The sequence below is a fragment of the Pavona decussata genome, unplaced genomic scaffold (assembly GCF_977016875.1).
Source record: "Pavona decussata unplaced genomic scaffold, jaPavDecu1.1 SCAFFOLD_134, whole genome shotgun sequence".
Classification (NCBI taxonomy): Eukaryota; Metazoa; Cnidaria; class Anthozoa; order Scleractinia; family Agariciidae; genus Pavona; species Pavona decussata.
The window spans coordinates 5,922,492-5,939,371 of NW_028145547.1; the positions used below are offsets into that span (position 1 = coordinate 5,922,492).

Genomic DNA, 16,880 nt, shown 5'->3' on the forward strand with positions numbered 1-16,880 from the left:
TCTCTCTTTAAAAATATTATCCGAAATCAGGAGTCCCTTACTAGGAGCGTACAACTCCTGTAACTATGCCTACATTTGTTTGTCAAGCGGTTATAAAGATTGGTCTATTTTTAAGATAGGTAGTCGATTTCTATTTGGCGCGAAAGTCTACATGGAAATTATGCATAGCTTTTGATTGATCAAGAAAGCTTCTGTGGGAGTCTGAATTTGAAGAAACTAAACGTTACGACTTTTCCGAAGTCCTTCGCTTCTTTTTTCCGTCCTAGTAGCTCCGGGCACGAAGGCCGCCGAACCTCCAGCCTGAGTAGCAAACGTTTCCGTGTGGTTTTGTTTGTTTTTCGCTGTGTGGACGAGCGGAAATTGGGGCAGAGCGAAAAAACGGAGGGAAGGGTCTTCGTTGCACTCCGATAGCGCACGCAAAGTAAAAAAAACTGCAAGAGGCGCCTGAAATCATGGCAACTCGAAAATTAAATTCAAAATAAAAAAAAAATAGTTCTTCCTTAAAAACAAGACAAAAAACGGAGTGAAGCTCTGTTTTATTACTGGAAAAATATTTTGCCGCTTTCTCACCGTCCAAATAAGATTTTAAAATTAAAATCAGTTGATAGACTATTTTTACGCCGTAACGTTTGGACCCATGTATTAAATATCTTCTTTGTCATTTTACTTCACCAATTTTATGCCGTTTGTCTTCATCTAATTGACACGCAGCCAATGATCTTTCTCGTCAAGCTCAGCGCCTGTCGTGTGGATTACATGGTCCTGCTTCTGAATAACCGTGGGTTTTTTATTTCCTTTTTCATTAACTTCTAAACTGCGCCGAAACCTTATATAAAACCACTGTTCGTTTGGGAGAAAGAATGTCACCCCTTCGATCTGCAATAAGCGCGCACAAACTAAACTGCCTTTATGACGTCTAGTTTTTCACTTCGTTCTGCGACGCGATGCGAGCTTAGTTGTGTCGTATTCAGGAAGAAGAAAACATGCTTCGTGAGAAGATGAAACTGTTTTTATTATTTGTGATTTTATTCCTAACATTGTTTGGAACCTCTCCTGCTACTGGAAATCTCAGCATAGAAGGTAAGACTTGTTTTTCAAATTACGAATCCTTACGAGCGCGGTTTTCCGCATGGCGTAAGCTGGTAGCAACCTGTTAGGGCGCGTGCGAAAAGCCGTTATTTCACTCAGTCTAACAGCTATTTTTCAAGTTAAATTATCAAGGGAATGTCTAGTTTGGATTCTCAATACCCGCAACTATTTCGTTTTTCATAAAAATAATCAAAAGTGTTGTCTTAAAATTTTTCTTTACCGATTGGCTGAGTTAAACAAATTTCTTTTGTTTGGTTCTGTTGCCATGGCCAGGAAAAAGGTAACCATGGTGACAAAAATAAACAAAACAGAAAGTTCAACTGACTTGGTCATTCTCGTCAACAGAGCTCCGCGGTTTCAACCGCTGACCAAAAGATCTAAAGTGCTGTGCGCGTGCGGCTATGCTGACGTAGTGATCATTGTTTTGCGCGCGCTCTCACACAACAGTTGACTGTTAATTGAAGGTTTTAACTTGGTAATTATTCTTTTTATTTCGGCTTTTAAATAAAGTTATTGAACAAGTCTCTACGCTACCACTTGCACTGGCCGACTTTAAGGTTATGCAGAAATTTCAATTTTGAGCGTTGAAGAAATAGTAAAAACGAAATAGTTTTGAAAACAACAACTGCTGAAATGATGACGTCAATTTTGATTAAACTTTCACTTTATTAATCTTTGTAGTTAAATACAGTTTACAATAACACTGGACCCACATACGGCATTTGCTAATCTAGGCGGGTAGTGTAGAATTATTTACCTTTAAACTTCTCTTTATTTTGTGTAGGAGTTAACGCCATTTCTAACGCAGAGGAATCATTCCTTCGACGTTACACGATCAATGAAGACTTTAGAAACGTGAATGCCACGATCGAGGTCCACCTCACATCAATTGACATGCTTGTCTCCGTGAGACTGGACACAAGGAACAGAATAACGAGTGTAACTACAACATACCTACCAGGAAAAACTGACCCAAATGAGGTGAGTACAGAGAGTGACTAGTTATCACTGACCAATCACAACAGATGCAAACAAATGAACCAATCGGACTCGAAACAAATACAAGTAACATGCGCCGAGCACGGGAATAACACGTGCGCAGGAAACTGATCATGATACCACTGCATGGTTCAGGTTTTCATGAAAATGTTTTTCGGTTGATTTGTTTGCTTGTTTTGGTAGACATACGCAATCACAGCGCTTAGTACGGCAGCTTGTAGGTGCCAGCCGGCATCCGACTTAGAAAATCCGACACCTGAGTTGTGGAATCCAACATCCGATTTGTTTACTCGTATGTCAGATTTTTACAAATGGATGACACCTACAAACTTCGTAGCTAAGGCCGCGGCTACACGAGCGATTTTTACATACACAGGGATGCGTGTTTTTCAAAAACTATCACTTCGCCAGTGCAAGTCGAAAATCTCACGTGAAGCCATCCTGGTACGTGCGCTCTTGTAGTGCAGCCTCTGCAAAGTAACCAGCGATAAGGCTCTATTTATGACCTTATTATCATTTTGCTCGGTAAACCGGTTAGTGAGCAACCAAATAAGCGGACATCAGATCGCTGGTAAATTAGGCCTTACGACAGGTTAGTGCAAGAGTGGTCACACATAGGATATTCACCGCGAGTTGACTCCGCGATTTCTTCGAAAAATCGCTTTGCCAATACAAGCAGAAAAATAATCGCTCGGTAGGGACTCTTGCCGCGGTTTACTCCAAAAGTAATGCAAACGTGATTTACTTCCAACAATCAGTTGAAGACAGTTCTTAACTCTTACTTGTAGCTCAGGCGAACGGGAGGTTTTTAAGAAGCTGCTTCTTCCCCAGTCGTTCGCTCGAAACTGTAGCGCGCAGTAGCTGGTGCCGGGGGAAAGACGGGAAGGGAAGCAAAGGCGAAGCGAGTCCTCTCTTCTCATTTTTCTCCTTCCCATAAGCCCCCGCTTCGCACTAATTTCCAAACCCCCTTATAAAGAAGGGAGGAGGCTGTGGATGAGACAGTTCTGAAATACAAACACTAGAGGCCTTTCTCGAATAGGCTTAAGTGTTTCTTAGAATACCCATACATATAAGCCTTATTAGACAACACCAGATAGGCCTGAACAACTTTAAATGTTCCTAACTTTAACTTGGAATGTCATTACTACTTCTTGCATAGTGTGAACTGAAAGTCTTGTTCGGTACCCTGGTGGGTTTCTTTTCAACCAGAATAACAAATTCGAAGGGTAATTAGAAGTCAAGACTGCTTGATTTATCAACGGCGTTGATAACTAAAGGCAAATTGGCCACCGTGAAGAGATTTACGTAAACAAATATTCGTTTCTACTTCCCACCGACGCAGCACCACAGTTTCTTTAGAAACTAAACCCCTTCAAATCAATTTGAAAATGGAAGTCAAATCTCATTTTTCCTCCAAACAGGCGGGACCGGAACAGACAAAGGAGACGGAAACGGACAAGGAAAAGACTTATACAGACCAAGCACAGGAGACTTCACACAGTGGTGTGTCATTGCCTAAACCAGAGACCGCTCCAAATCAAGAGATCATCCCCAAAGAGTCGACAGGAAGTAGCTCATCTTGGTTTCATGATTTGTGGGACGGCTTTTCCAGCGCAGTGCAGTCCCTCATCAGATGGTTGTACAAGGGTATTGAGTGGCCAAAGGACTTAAACGAAGACTATTTCACGCGCAGGACCATCACCAAAGCAGATCTTACTTGTCCGGCAGACGGTGTAAGTTGATTGTTGTTATTTTTCATTAAAAAAAGTATTGAATTGAGGGTCCCGTAATCCTTCCCCGAACCGTGAGGGGACGGGGCGGATAGGGATGGCGCAGTGGTGAAAACATTCGCCTCCCACCATTGTGGGCCGGGTTCGAGTCCCGGTGTTGACGCCATATGTGGGTTGAGTTTGTTGTTGATTCTCGTCCCTGCTCCGAGGGTTTTTCTCTGGGTACTCCTGTTTTCCTCCCTCCACAAAACCCAACATTTCCAAATTTCAATTTGACCTGGAAACGGTGGATAAAAGAGCACCTCTGTGGGAGCCACTGAAATTCCCATTTATTTTATAACAATGGCTAGTCATCACAAAACGTGTTTCGTGCTTCCTTAGAGCTCAGAGGTGGCTTAGTAGGGGTGGGGCGAGAGGGGCAGGGATGGGGGGGAGGGGGTGAAGATTGAAGACCTGAGGGACTTCAAATGTGAATTGTAAAAGCTGTGCAGTTCGACTTGGATATGTTTACAGGTGTTGGCGAAGATGGAGACCTTATGAACTGAAAGTACAATGATAGTAATAGCCCAGCAGGCGTCTTAACTAAAGAGATTTTCTTCTTTTTTTCTTTTTAGTCCGTTAATCACAGCTTCTTTAATCTGGACATAACGGATGATATGGAAGGCAACACTTGTTCTGTCACTTGCAATATTCCTCTTATGACACTGACTGGCAGTAACAGCAATCCTAATTGGCATCAGAAATCTCAGAATGTTGCCGTTCCAGAGAACAGCGACATCACTACAAATCAGACCACAAACAAAACTGCTGATGAAAAGGAAAACGAACCAAGTAAACTCCGCGAATCGTTCGTGGTTTTTATTGGACATTATGAGAATGAGTTTGAAGAATTTCCTGAACTGCGACCAGAATTTGCACCTGTGGACTACTATGGTTCAAACCCTGAAATGCTGTCGACTTCGCCACTGTTGAAAGAAAATGATGACAACTTGTCGCCTGACGGCCCAGACACCACTGATCTGGAACAAGACAACGATTACATTTATTGGCCTGAAACACCTCCAGAGTTTGCTGATGAAGGATACTATGGTGTATTTCCACCTAAAACTGCGTCTGGAAATCATGCTGATCACAATGGCAATACCGGACCGAAGAGTAATGGAATTCTTACTATCATGAAGTACAATGAGTCGAGCGAGCCATTGAGAGAGGACAATTATTCTAAGCTCGAAGACGAATCTTGGCTTTCAGAGAACTGTGATATTGGAACTTCTGCACTTCCGGACAAAAGCAATAAACCAGCTTCTGCGGATACAGAAACATGGCCTCATCCTGTTGATGCATGCAACGTGGACGTTAATGCTACTTCCACTGCGACTGGGATCCCAGCCAATGGTACCATGGATCAAGGAGAGTTGATGTGTTCAAATCAGCCTGTGGGCGTTAGATATAGGATGCGGCAGGAACATGACAATGACATTTGTGAATCCGTTGACCTCGGTGTCGATAGACCACTGAAAGTGAACCCGGTGAAGAACACAAAGGATAAATGGATGGCAAAAATAGTGGTCAACGAGTCAGTGATGTGTCCAGTGGGTTCAAAACATGATCAGGTGAGTGTTTTAGAGTATTTAGATTCGCACGTACTTTAAACGAAAAACTGAACCTTTGAGTGCATTAAATTTATGCTTGTCCTCATGCCTTTATACATAGATTGCCTTAACGTACAGCTATTTCGTTTAACGTTGTCGGAAAGCCTACGTGATGTGAGGTATTCCGTAATAAGCGTACCGTAGAAGAGCGGAATTGGTCGTGAAATGCAACAAATTTATCTTATCAGCGAACAACTTGACAACTCGTGAAGACGCAGACGCAAGAGCACATGCTACGTGAAAACGAGGCCTACACTAAAACGAGGATTTAAACGTACACCACACGTTACAATACCACAAGGTGATATGGGTGATTTATTAATAAATTTACCAAACTTAGCTATGGTTCACCTTCTAAAGAAATTAAATCACAGAGGTCCAGCCTGGGCGCGTCTTCCCGATTAACTCAACGGGTGATTTGACCGCGCGCCAAGATGCCTGGGGAGGAGGCTTACAGAGGTCGATGTTTTAATATGGCATCCTTACCGATCGTGTGGCACTGAAAACCGTCAAATTACAGCCAAATTAAAAAAGATTTACAGCTAACCTTTTAACCTTTCGGTCTTCTCGCGCAAGCTGGAGTTTTTAAAATCGGACAACGTTAATTGAAATAGCTGTATGCGAGGCGTGGTGTGAAATATGTGTTGGACACATGTACAGCAAAGACAAACGGTTGACTCACAGCTCATATGTGGTCAAGTAATAGGTGCAATAATCAGGAGAGTTTAGGCTGAACAATTCTCTTGAAAATAAATAGACTGGCAAAACCACAGCTAGGGCAAGCTTAATGTAAGATATAAGAAGTCGATCGATGATGTCTAATTTACGATCTCTTAGGCCATGTCCTTGGTTTTCCGTCGATAAAAAATGTGTTACTGATATGATTCTGAGGCTTAATTCGCGTTGCTCTCTCAAATCGATTTGCTTAAATTTGATTTGCTTAACTTTGCGCCCGTACTTAAGCATTTGAGTTGTATTTCACAGTTGTGCTGCAACATTAAATTGGTTAATTGTTTTCTATTTGGAACAGGAAACTGAATTTTGCCCAAACAAAGATGCCAAACATTCCCCTCCTTCACCCTGGCTCATCACAAAGTTGTGGAACAGCTGTACGGGGTATTTACCATGGCGTAAGTCTAATGCTGTTCCCTCACAGAATACAAAGATGGCAGACATTCCAATCAATATAATGGAGATTTGCATGGCTGGCTCAAACAAAACTGGACCGGTGAGTGCATTTTATAGGCTTGAATTTGTTTTAACTTAAATTGGTTTCTACATGATATCTCTGTTAGATATCATTTTAGTACATACCTGGCAATTACGAAGAAAAGACATGATTTCTTTGACTTCGCACTTTCAAGCATTCGAGCTGTATCTGAATTTTTCTGATTGCACTATTATTGAATTTATATATTGTCCATCCTTAGGAAACAAAATTTTGTACCAAGAAATTAAAAGATGCCAAACATTTCCCCACCTCATCTTGGCGTATCACAAAGTTGTGGAACAGCTGTACCGGGTATTTACCATGGAGAAAGTCTTATTATGTACCCCGACAGAATAAACGGATGGCAGACATTCCAATCAATATAATGGAGGTTTGCATGGCTGGTTCAAACAAAACTGGACCGGTGAGTGCATTTTATAAGCTTCAACTTGTTTTTACTTAAATTGCTTTCTACATGATATTGTCGGTTAGTAGCTGGCAATAACAGAGAGAAGACATGACTTCCTTAAATTCACACTATCAAGCATAATGGAGGTGTATTAACATTTTCCTTATTGCACTGCCATTGAGCTGATTTATTTTTTATCATTAGGAAACGAAATTTTGTACCAAGAAATTGAAAGATGCCAAACATTCCCCTACCTCATCTTGGCGTATCACAAAGTTGTGGAACAGCTGTACGGGGTATTTACCATGGCGTAAGTCTAATGATGTTCCCTCACAGAATAAACGGATGGCAGACATTCCAATCAATATAATGGAGATTTGCATGGCTGGCTCAAACAAAACTGGACCGGTGAGTGCATTTATGCTTGCTTGTATTTATTTATGCTTACACTTCTAGTAGCTGGCAGTTACAGAGGAAAGACATTTGTTTGACCTCGCACTCAGTTCAACAATCGAGTTTTGTTCACATTTTCCTTATTTATTTTCTATCCTTAGGAAACAAAATTTTGTACCAAGAAATATGCTAAGTTTTGTAAACCTTCCCGTGCCTCACCCTGGCTTATCGAAAGGTTATGGAAAAGTTGCTTGTCGTATGTGCGATGGAGTGAGTCCAACAACCTCCAGGATAAATGGCTGACAGAAGTTCCAATCAATGTGAGTTTATTATATGTTTTTACTTACTTATACTTGTTTAGAGGTTTATACTCATGCGTGTGGGAGACCTTTTGCTTGATACAGTCAACTCTCGCCTTGCGGACATCTCGCTGTTACGGACACTCCGATAATACGAACAGCAGCTACATCCCTGGCAAAAATGAATACAGACGTTTGACTGAAATAAATTCCTGCTATTAAGGACTCACGCTATTAAGGACACTAACTTCCTGGTACTACCAAGAAAAATTGAGCACGAGAGAGAGCCTCATCAACTGTGTAAAGCGTTGACGTTGACTTCATTGTCGATAAACGACTGTGTTAAGCGTCACAGGAACACCTTGCTAGCCTGGTAGTACTGAATAAACTGAAGGAAAAATTGTTATTCCAAACGTCTACAGCTTAAGAGCTTAGCCTTGCCTATTGAAATATTCAAGGTATGATTTTCATGTTTCCTTTTTTCAGGAATCGTTATTTTGCCCAAAGGAACCAGAACGTCCTGCTGACTCGCCATGGTTTACCACCAGACTTTGGAACAAGGGTGTCGATACTGTACGCTGGATTACGTCAAATGAAACACAAGAGAATGCCCGCAATCTCACTTGCTGTAAGTCAACCAGCTTTTAATTGTCTGCTGTTCGTTGTTTTCACGGAACTTTGGGGATTTTTGTGTTTTTGTAGCTTGAACCGCTATCTAAAGCCGTCTGGTCCACACTAGCGACATAACGAAAAGATCATGTTTTTAATGTGGTAATATTTATGTTCGTTATGTTCCCTTTATGTAGTTGTGTCGAGTTTGTTCAAATTAGTGACATAAAGTCGACATAAGTTGTCTTTTGCGTTTGCATAACCTTGCCGTTATGCCCTTTTGTTGCTAGCGTGAACCTGGTTTGAACAAGACAGCTTAAAAATGAAACCACAAAATCAAATAATCAACTATTCTGCACGGACGTTAATTTTATGGACTTTCCACGAGTTCCTTGCTAAGGAACGACATTGGTGGGAGACGAACACGTGACGGTACCACCAAACATCGATCAGCGCATGTGGCGAGAGGTTGCCAGCGAGAAGGGTGTTCTTGCCACTACCATTTGAGGAATACTCTCTAAAATGTGTTCATTCCTGCTAAATCACAGATCGTTTTATCAGTGACTTGTGAGGGTTATTTTCTGTTTAACTGCATTAAACTCTTGTCTTAAGAAATATTCGAAGGTGCCATTTGGCTACTAAATAAACACTTTTATTGTCTTACTTGTTGTATTGATGTGTTCGCCTTTTTTCAGATTGCTGGAAGAGTTTCGAGATCACGATGATAAATTGGACGTGGCAGAACACGTTTGACGTGATGATAATTATTTGGACGACTGATTACTGCTTCGTGGCTTTGTGCCTCACTGCTGGATACAGTAAGGAAATCATTCAACTTTTGAGGTAAGATTCAATCAGCTGGGCTGGTATTTTCTAGTATTTCTTTTTTAAAGTTCTTAGCGAGATAATTACTTAAAAATCAGAGGGTATTTAGACTGGAGACTGTATATGAAATCCAACATGGAGAAGGCATTGAACTGCTGAGGAAAAATATTAGAAGTTGATTTCCTCGCTGTCCAGTTTATTTAAACCTAACGTATTGCTTTTTGTGTGTTTTTCAGAAAGCGACGTGAAATTCGCCGACTTGAATTAGAAGAAGAAGAACGTGAGAGGCAGTTACGTGAACATGAGCTTGAACTTGCGCGCGAACGAGCAGCTCGACCAAAACCGTTATGGCGACCAAAACCACCCAAAAAGAAGCGTTCAAATTATTGTGGGAAACTGCAAAATTGGAACTGAAAAGCATTCCCTCAATATCGAAAATGGAACATTGATTGTTATGTGATATCATTTTTTAGTTGTTCTTGTAACATACTCTGATGAATGTTTGTGAGAAAACGTAAAGTAAATTCATTTTTTATGAGCATTGTCTTTTGAGTTACGTCGCCCGTATTTTTGTGTATATAATAAATTGACAGTTAAACTGCTACAATCTTGGACAATTCAAATGTAAAATTAAGACCCCACCCCCCCTCCCCCAACTGCCATTTTAATGACGGAAAAATGACTCGTTTTGCTTTGCGGGCGAATTCATCATTGATTTTTTTCCCTTTTTGGGGGGCAGGGAGGAGGCAGGGAGGAGGCTGGTCTAATTTCTTTTTTTATTCTGTCCAAGATTGTAGTTCGAGGCTTCTATCGGTTGACAGAAGGTTGGCGAGGGACGAAGCTCCAGGGTAACTCTAAGTTGCTGAGATGTAGTTCTGGTTGGGATTCAAAAATACTGCTGAGTATCGATTGATAGACATACCAGCACAGCCAATCAAATCGCAATGCTTAGAACAGCCAATCACAATGAATGACGAGGACGCAGTGTAATGGGTATAAATGATAATCTTTAGTGGGTTTGGTGAAGAGGGTTCTTGTTTACTATATGATGTACAGTAATCTTCGGGTTTCTTGTTTGTATTTAATGACAGACATTCAATTGTTTAAGTTTATCAATCTTTCATCTTCAATTGGTTTCCAAAGGACAAACAACCAAAGTATTTTCTCACCGTCTAATGATAATAGACCATTTCCGAGTTGCTGTGAACCTCCCTAAGAAAGCGAGGCTAAGTGCAAAAGTTTTCATATGAAAACTAGTCAGGGGCGTAGCCAGGATTTCTAGGAGGGGGGGTTCCAAATAAAAAAAAACGGTTGGTCTAAAATCCTTACATTACGTACGTACAAGACTTTGGCGTTTACGCTACGCAAACAGAAGACGCCGCGGTTGCCGTTGAGCGAACGTGTTTATCACTTCCTCGATATTTATGTCTCGGTGCTAATTGATGTTCATCAACGTCAGCCCAGACTCTCGCTCGTTTGACATGGTCTACCTCAGGTATGTTTTTAACCTTCTTACTGTACTGAATGAGCGCTCACATTCAGCTGACGTTATCGGCAACGTGCACAAAATGGGGATCAAGGTGTGGATGTTAGGAAAGAACTCTCGATCGCATGCTGCGATTTTCTGAACTGCACTGGTGGGAAGGCCGGCATCCTCAGTGCTGCACCACTTTCTCTTCCATCGCAGGAGCTCAACATCAACTATTTGAGGAGAAGGAAGGTCGTTCTCATAAAAATCCAGCGCTGCTTTAATGTCAGGAATCCTGTCTCCGACGGCTACCAGCCCAGAAAGAAGATAAAAGAGGCTGGACAAGACAGCATCATTAGTAAGATGGAAGTATGTTATCATCTCTGATTGTAGATGGTCTAGAAGGGGAATAGCAACTGCCCTCTTATAGTAATCAGATGGTGTCTGGGCTGGTACATTGTCGCGATGCTGCTGCTGATTGGTCCGGTGCGGGATGGAAGGCACAACACCTACATTCGCCCACCTTTTTGGTGAAAAGAAGGCATCGATCTTTTGCAATCGGGACATTGTTACGAAAACCACCAGCTCGAACAACACCAATGGATCGTCTACTAATTTCGCGGGCATTTCTGCTGTGCACACACGTGCATCCTGTAATTACACAGGAATCCCAGCTCTGCTCATGTCTCCGAAAATGCAAGTGAAACGCAAATAGATACTACAATGACGTTCACTGTACTTATTGTACGCATAGACCAAAACGAAGAATTTCAGGAATCGAGAGTTCATTACACTCTTGCTGGGATAAAATCACTGTTAAAGATAGGAGAGGGGGGTTCCTTGACGCGAGAGAGGGGGGGTTCCAGAACCCCTGGAACCCCCCCCCCCCCTGGCTACGCCCCTGCTAGTTTTGTTTGCATATGAATGAAAACTAATTTTCATAACAAAAACTTTGCACTTAGCCTCGCTTTCATAAGTAGGTTCAAAGTAACTCGGAAATGGTCTATTGCAAAAAAAACGTACACAAGTCATACATTGAGTCCCTGAAGTTCAGCAACTTTGTGTTGTAGCTTGGCTATTTTTTCTTGTAATCTCAAGACCTTTCCTTGAAGTCTTAAAACCTCTTTGTCTGCTTCAGACAGAGGTTTAATTGCAGTCTTTGTAGATTCAGTTTCTTTTTCCATCTCAACGTCACTTTTAAAATGAGTGTCGCCATTATTCTCTACTTCAAAGTCTCTTTGTAAACTTTTCTTAACTAGTTTAACTGGTTCATTATCTGGTTTTTCCGGTTTTGTTTCATGATTTCCCGCCTTTTGAGTGTCCTTCGAACCATGTTCTTGGTTTGAATGCACGCTGACTCCGTGCGACTGTTGTCTATCGCTTTCAACGTTACTCTGAAACATCGACCGGAGCCATGGAGCGAGTAATGTCCAAAGATAAAGGCACAAGCATGCGCTACTTGAACCCATTTTTATCCAAACCGCTGGCCACGATCGTTCGAGCCTCGTTATGGTGTCTTCACTCGGGCTGTACCAGTTTGTTAACGTCATCATAATGTGTAAAGAGGCAAGAAACATGATGAAATGGAACAAAGAATAGTTATATGTAACATCCTCTTCTGTTTTGTCACTGGACTCTACGTCGCTGCATTTTGAGGCAGATTTATTTGCCTTGGGATCTTCTTGAATGCGGATACGCCATCTGTCTAAATAAATTAGGACAAAATTAATGACTGAATTTAAGACGAAAAAGTGATTGAATTTGATTGAAACCCAGGAATTCCATTTTTCTTGGAGGGAAATGTCCTGGGAAGTCAAATGAAGAGAACTGTGTCTGACAACAGATTAAAATAAAGTTTAGTAAACTTTAGGCAGGTCGTTTTATGATCTGGCATTTTTTTCCCTTTCCATCTATGAGTATATATAGAGTAGACTTACTTAGCCTCGAAACACTCATGGCTGTGCTGAAACTGGCGTAAATGAGCATGACGAATACGAAAACACCGCTGACAATTGTCTGCAGACTTAGTCCAGTGTTCTGGTCATACCCGGATATGAAGTAGCCTGGAGGATTACACAAATCATCTGGCTCATGAGACAGGGCAGACCAGGTTAAGTACGTCGTGTATGTTATTACCACAGCGGCTTGGAAAAGACCTAAGAAGAAATTAAAAGATCCACTGTGTGATGTATGTTAGCCACGCCATATTGCCTTATTTCACTCCAAACATTTCCGTGGTGAAAATTTGTACGCTGTTGTGGAGAGAGGCATTGTAGGGCGTATGGGTTTGTGCTCTATCTTTAATTCGACGAAATAACATGGAGCAATTCTCTCCCCACCCCCGACCCCTCCACAAATATAGTTTTGCAGCTTTATTTTGGCGCAAGCTCAACAGGTTGAAACTTGAGGACATTTTCTTTGCATTTCACTGATTTTAGTTGCCTTTGTGAGCAATCCTGGCTTCCAAATGAGTTGTACTCATTTATTGAGTGCTATTTCTGAAAGGAAACTTTTATAGCTTCGTGGGGTTTTTATATACTTTAGGTTCGATATCATGATTTAGCTTTCTAAAATTTCTAGAAAACCAAAAAAGAGCTGTATCGAGTTTTGTCTGTTTGTAAACCATTTCCATACATTACTCACCAGTGCCTGACTGCGCCTCCTGTACTTTGGGAAGCACGCTGACCACAGTGACGGCGACAGACTGGCAAAGGCTGAACGACACGAAAAATAAGTTTGTCTGGCATTGCGCAGAACGGACGAAAAGTTTGTAGAAAAATATCACAGCTACTATGGAGATGGTGAATAAGATACCAGTACACGATAAAAAAGATAAATACCTGAAACGAAAAATAGAGGGAGCAGAATTTCACAAAACGAGAATATACAGTTATGTATGAATAGTTTGGTGTTAATAAAAAACATAGTATCAGAGAGAAAAAAAAACAGCTTAACGTACTGACATTCTCGTTCAAATACAGACGATGTTTTCAGCTGAGGTTTAATTTTTCGTCTTGTTTCTGAACCTTTCAGAGTTTTTTTTTTTTTTTTTCATAAGTAATCACTGATCTGAAAAGATCCAGCAATCAAGTTGCAAAACACATCAGCGGCAGAAATTCACTAGACAACAGTCCAACCAGGCTGCCAGAAATTTTAGCACTGTTTTTATTCACCCTTGAGCCTAGCTTCTACCGTGGATTGACAAAACGTTTTTCACCGTTGCTTGGGAAGGGTGAAAAGGTCGCATTTTTAATTTATTCACTTCTGTTGCTCTATTCTAAGACGGTGGCTGTAGAACACGAAGGAATATTTAGAACTTACTCGCCCATGGTTAACCTTAGCACAGGTTTTTAGATTATTTAGTCAGAGCACAATTTTTTTATATCGCTAGTGAGCCTAAAGAATGAGCATAGGAAACTGTGCACAACTGAATGGCATTGAAATGTACATTAAACGTGTTATCACATCGAGACGTTTTATTAACTGTCGCTTTCTCTGCTTATCATAAATTGAATCAGTTTTCAAATTTGAGAATTCAGCATTTGTGCTTCACAGACCAAAGTTATGTCATTTTTATTATCTACTGGCGTGGTTTACCAACAAGGGGCTTGGAAACGAATACACAATTAACCTACCAACATTTTGAACGGCATGAAGATGAGGCTTGTTCTATCTTTTCGACCCAGGTCTCGCTCCAGGAATGAGACATGTCAACCAACAAAACAAGCTGTATAAGAATAAACAGGAATCCGCCGGCCAGTCCAAAGTACATCCAAACACGGTTAAACGAAAGAGACTGGGGTATAAGCATCGAGCATGTGACGATAGCTGAAACAGAGAAATTAAAAGCGAGTTAAATATGCACGCTAAAGCTAGTCAGGAAACTCAGAGAGAATGCTTGTGTCTTTGCTATAGATATACAGAAATAAGGATTTAAAGAGCAACGTCATGGCGATTTTGCTGTATATTGGCCAAAACTGCTCAATTATTTTACAAAGAACCCCTTGGTATCGCTGTTAGTTAAGAGCATCGGGAGGAAAATGTCAGATGATTTCTCCGAGGAACAATAAACTAAAATCTATTTTCAGTTAGCGATTTCTCCAAAATGCACACGAGGAATGTGAAAAAATTTTCTATTTTTTTCAAGTTACAATCCATTTCCATCCTAGTCATCCGCATACAAAAATGATTGATACCAGTTTCTGAGCATCGGTAGCGTCAGTTATTGTTAACAAAATTGTACCATTATTTTAACATTTCAAAGGATACAAATGTGTTTTTTCGCTAATTAAAGTGACACTAAAAAAAGTTGACGCTGCTCCTTTGTCGGTATCGTTAAAACCCGAGGCTTTATTTTAACGCAGTCACAAACAGTCCAACGTATCTCATCTTGTGAGTTTGTGTGGGATGTGTAAATAGTGTTTGCGACAACATGCGATAACGTGCGTTTGATTATCTTGATCCAAGTAAAATTCGCACGCAACTGGCCTTCTGTGCTTTAAAAATAACTTCCTTTCCTGTGAATATTTTGTTTGCAATAAAAGTCACGGTTAAAATACCCGAAAATATAATTGATATAACTCACTGATTGTACTAACTGTTGAAAATAACTCACAGCTAACAACTTTAACAGCTAAATCTCAAAGTTCAACAATGCAAAACAGGTACTTTTGATTGTACTAAAATATTTATAGTTACAAAAAATTGGCTAACCTATCAACAGCAAGAACTTGATGTACCAGAAGCCATTGTGAATTCGCGCGCGAACTTCCTCGACGTTTTTCACGCCTACTGCAACACACGCAAGGACAAAATAAAAGATGGCCGTCCCAAAACACACGCGGTACACTGCTGTGTAACCCACGAGGCTGTCACAGGTTTTCGAGTCCACCATTTCATTGCAGAAATGCGGAATAGCGTTGATCTTGCTTCTCATTCGTGGAAGTGACAGCGCAAATGATAGGACGGTGACGAGTAAAAGAATTATGGTATAGTTTACACGAGTCAAGGTGGCTCGCCTTAGTTTGCCGCAAATGCCGCAAAAACAGGATACCTCTTGGTTGCGTTTTGGTTGATCGTAGGAATCGTCCTTCATTCTAGATAGCTGCAGTTGGTTGATTCACTCGGGATCGGGAAGAGGAGTGTGTGTATGTGTTTGTGTTCTCTTCTGGTGGTGGTACTGTTTCAGCATTGCGTCACCTGATAAATCGGCACGTGAAATGATAAACCCGGCCAACATCACGGCAAAAGCTCAACAGTTAATAAGTTATATTCTTTTGAATGTTAAAGCTTTACAAAACTAAGGTTTCAAGGATTGCGCTTCAAATTTACAAGAAGACCATAGAACTCGCCATGCTTTCGCTCCATCTCCTCAGTGAAAAAGCTTTACAAATTCTCTTGTCTTTATCATTCTCCGAGTGAACAAAAATATTCAAGGGCGGTCAGGATATACTGAACTTCAAAGCATTACAGCAATGTGAATGCATCACCTAACTTTTAACGATTGACAAAAAGATTATCTGTTTTTAACACCCTGTGACAATAGTTCATAACCGGATGGTTCTCTAGGGATCCCGTTTACCTACTTAAGTATAAATTATTCTGGGTTTTTTTTTTGCCTCTTTTGACAAGTTACGCGCTCTGCCTCGGCCTTGGCCCTCCCTCCTCCACTTCTTCTTCGCTTTGCCTTCCTCACTGTCTTGCAACCTTCTGCTTAGGCTAAATTTTGCCTCCCATATCTTAATTCCGCTAAGGCAACGAGTGGTGTTTTGGCAGTGAGGAAGCTTTACTGTTCAGAGTTTGTTTAAACTGTTACGGTCTGCGAAATATAATTCTTAGCAGTTTCAATGAAATACCCCTCCACTTCCACTCACAGAGAAGGAAAGCAATCTAAAGGGTAAATGAACCTTTACTGACCGTGAATAGGATATTAGTGAAGTTAAAAGAAACTGTTAAAATCTATAAAGAGGGAATTTGTGCCCCGCCTCACGGATGCGTTCCAAAAGTTTGTGTTTTCACCGAAAAGGGGAAAAAGCTCTGCTTCCACACGTTTTATCTGTCCATACGAAGCGATGCCAATACAATACCAGCCCTGAACTTAAGCAACTTGCGCATGCCTAGCACAGATCACAGTTTGCCTTTTCAATGAGTGTTCAGAATACGTCAGTTTTGGATTACAGTGGTTACATTTTCTATTG

General features: G+C 41.0%; 2 protein-coding genes across 4 annotated transcripts; one reads left to right on the plus strand and one right to left on the minus strand.

Annotated features, from left to right (window-relative positions):
* The first annotated feature begins 17 nt into the window (after positions 1 to 17).
* On the plus strand, positions 18 to 9,749 carry LOC146467958 (uncharacterized). Of its 3 annotated transcripts, XM_085125683.1 has the most exons (11): positions 18 to 1,080; positions 1,874 to 2,070; positions 3,510 to 3,821; positions 4,433 to 5,431; positions 6,501 to 6,698; positions 6,901 to 7,104; positions 7,294 to 7,497; positions 7,644 to 7,802; positions 8,268 to 8,409; positions 9,086 to 9,233; positions 9,452 to 9,749. In XM_085125683.1, exons 1-11 carry the CDS (start codon positions 984 to 986, stop codon positions 9,627 to 9,629), a joined length of 2,838 nt encoding a protein of 945 aa, XP_084981809.1. In that variant the 5' UTR covers positions 18 to 983; the 3' UTR covers positions 9,630 to 9,749. The 3 variants fall into 3 exon arrangements, with proteins under 3 accessions (XP_084981809.1, XP_084981810.1, XP_084981811.1); XM_085125684.1 differs by lacking the exon at positions 6,901 to 7,104; XM_085125685.1 differs by lacking the exons at positions 6,901 to 7,104; positions 7,294 to 7,497.
* A 1,950-nt stretch (positions 9,750 to 11,699) lies between these two features.
* LOC146467959 (serine incorporator 1-like) lies at positions 11,700 to 16,799 on the minus strand. The gene is made up of 5 exons (XM_085125440.1): positions 15,397 to 16,799; positions 14,319 to 14,511; positions 13,327 to 13,523; positions 12,621 to 12,839; positions 11,700 to 12,388 (listed from the first exon to the last, which is right to left on the minus strand). The coding sequence occupies exons 1-5, from the start codon at positions 15,776 to 15,778 to the stop codon at positions 11,712 to 11,714; spliced, it is 1,668 nt and encodes a 555-aa protein (XP_084981566.1). The 5' UTR covers positions 15,779 to 16,799; the 3' UTR covers positions 11,700 to 11,711.
* Positions 16,800 to 16,880: the final 81 nt, after the last annotated feature.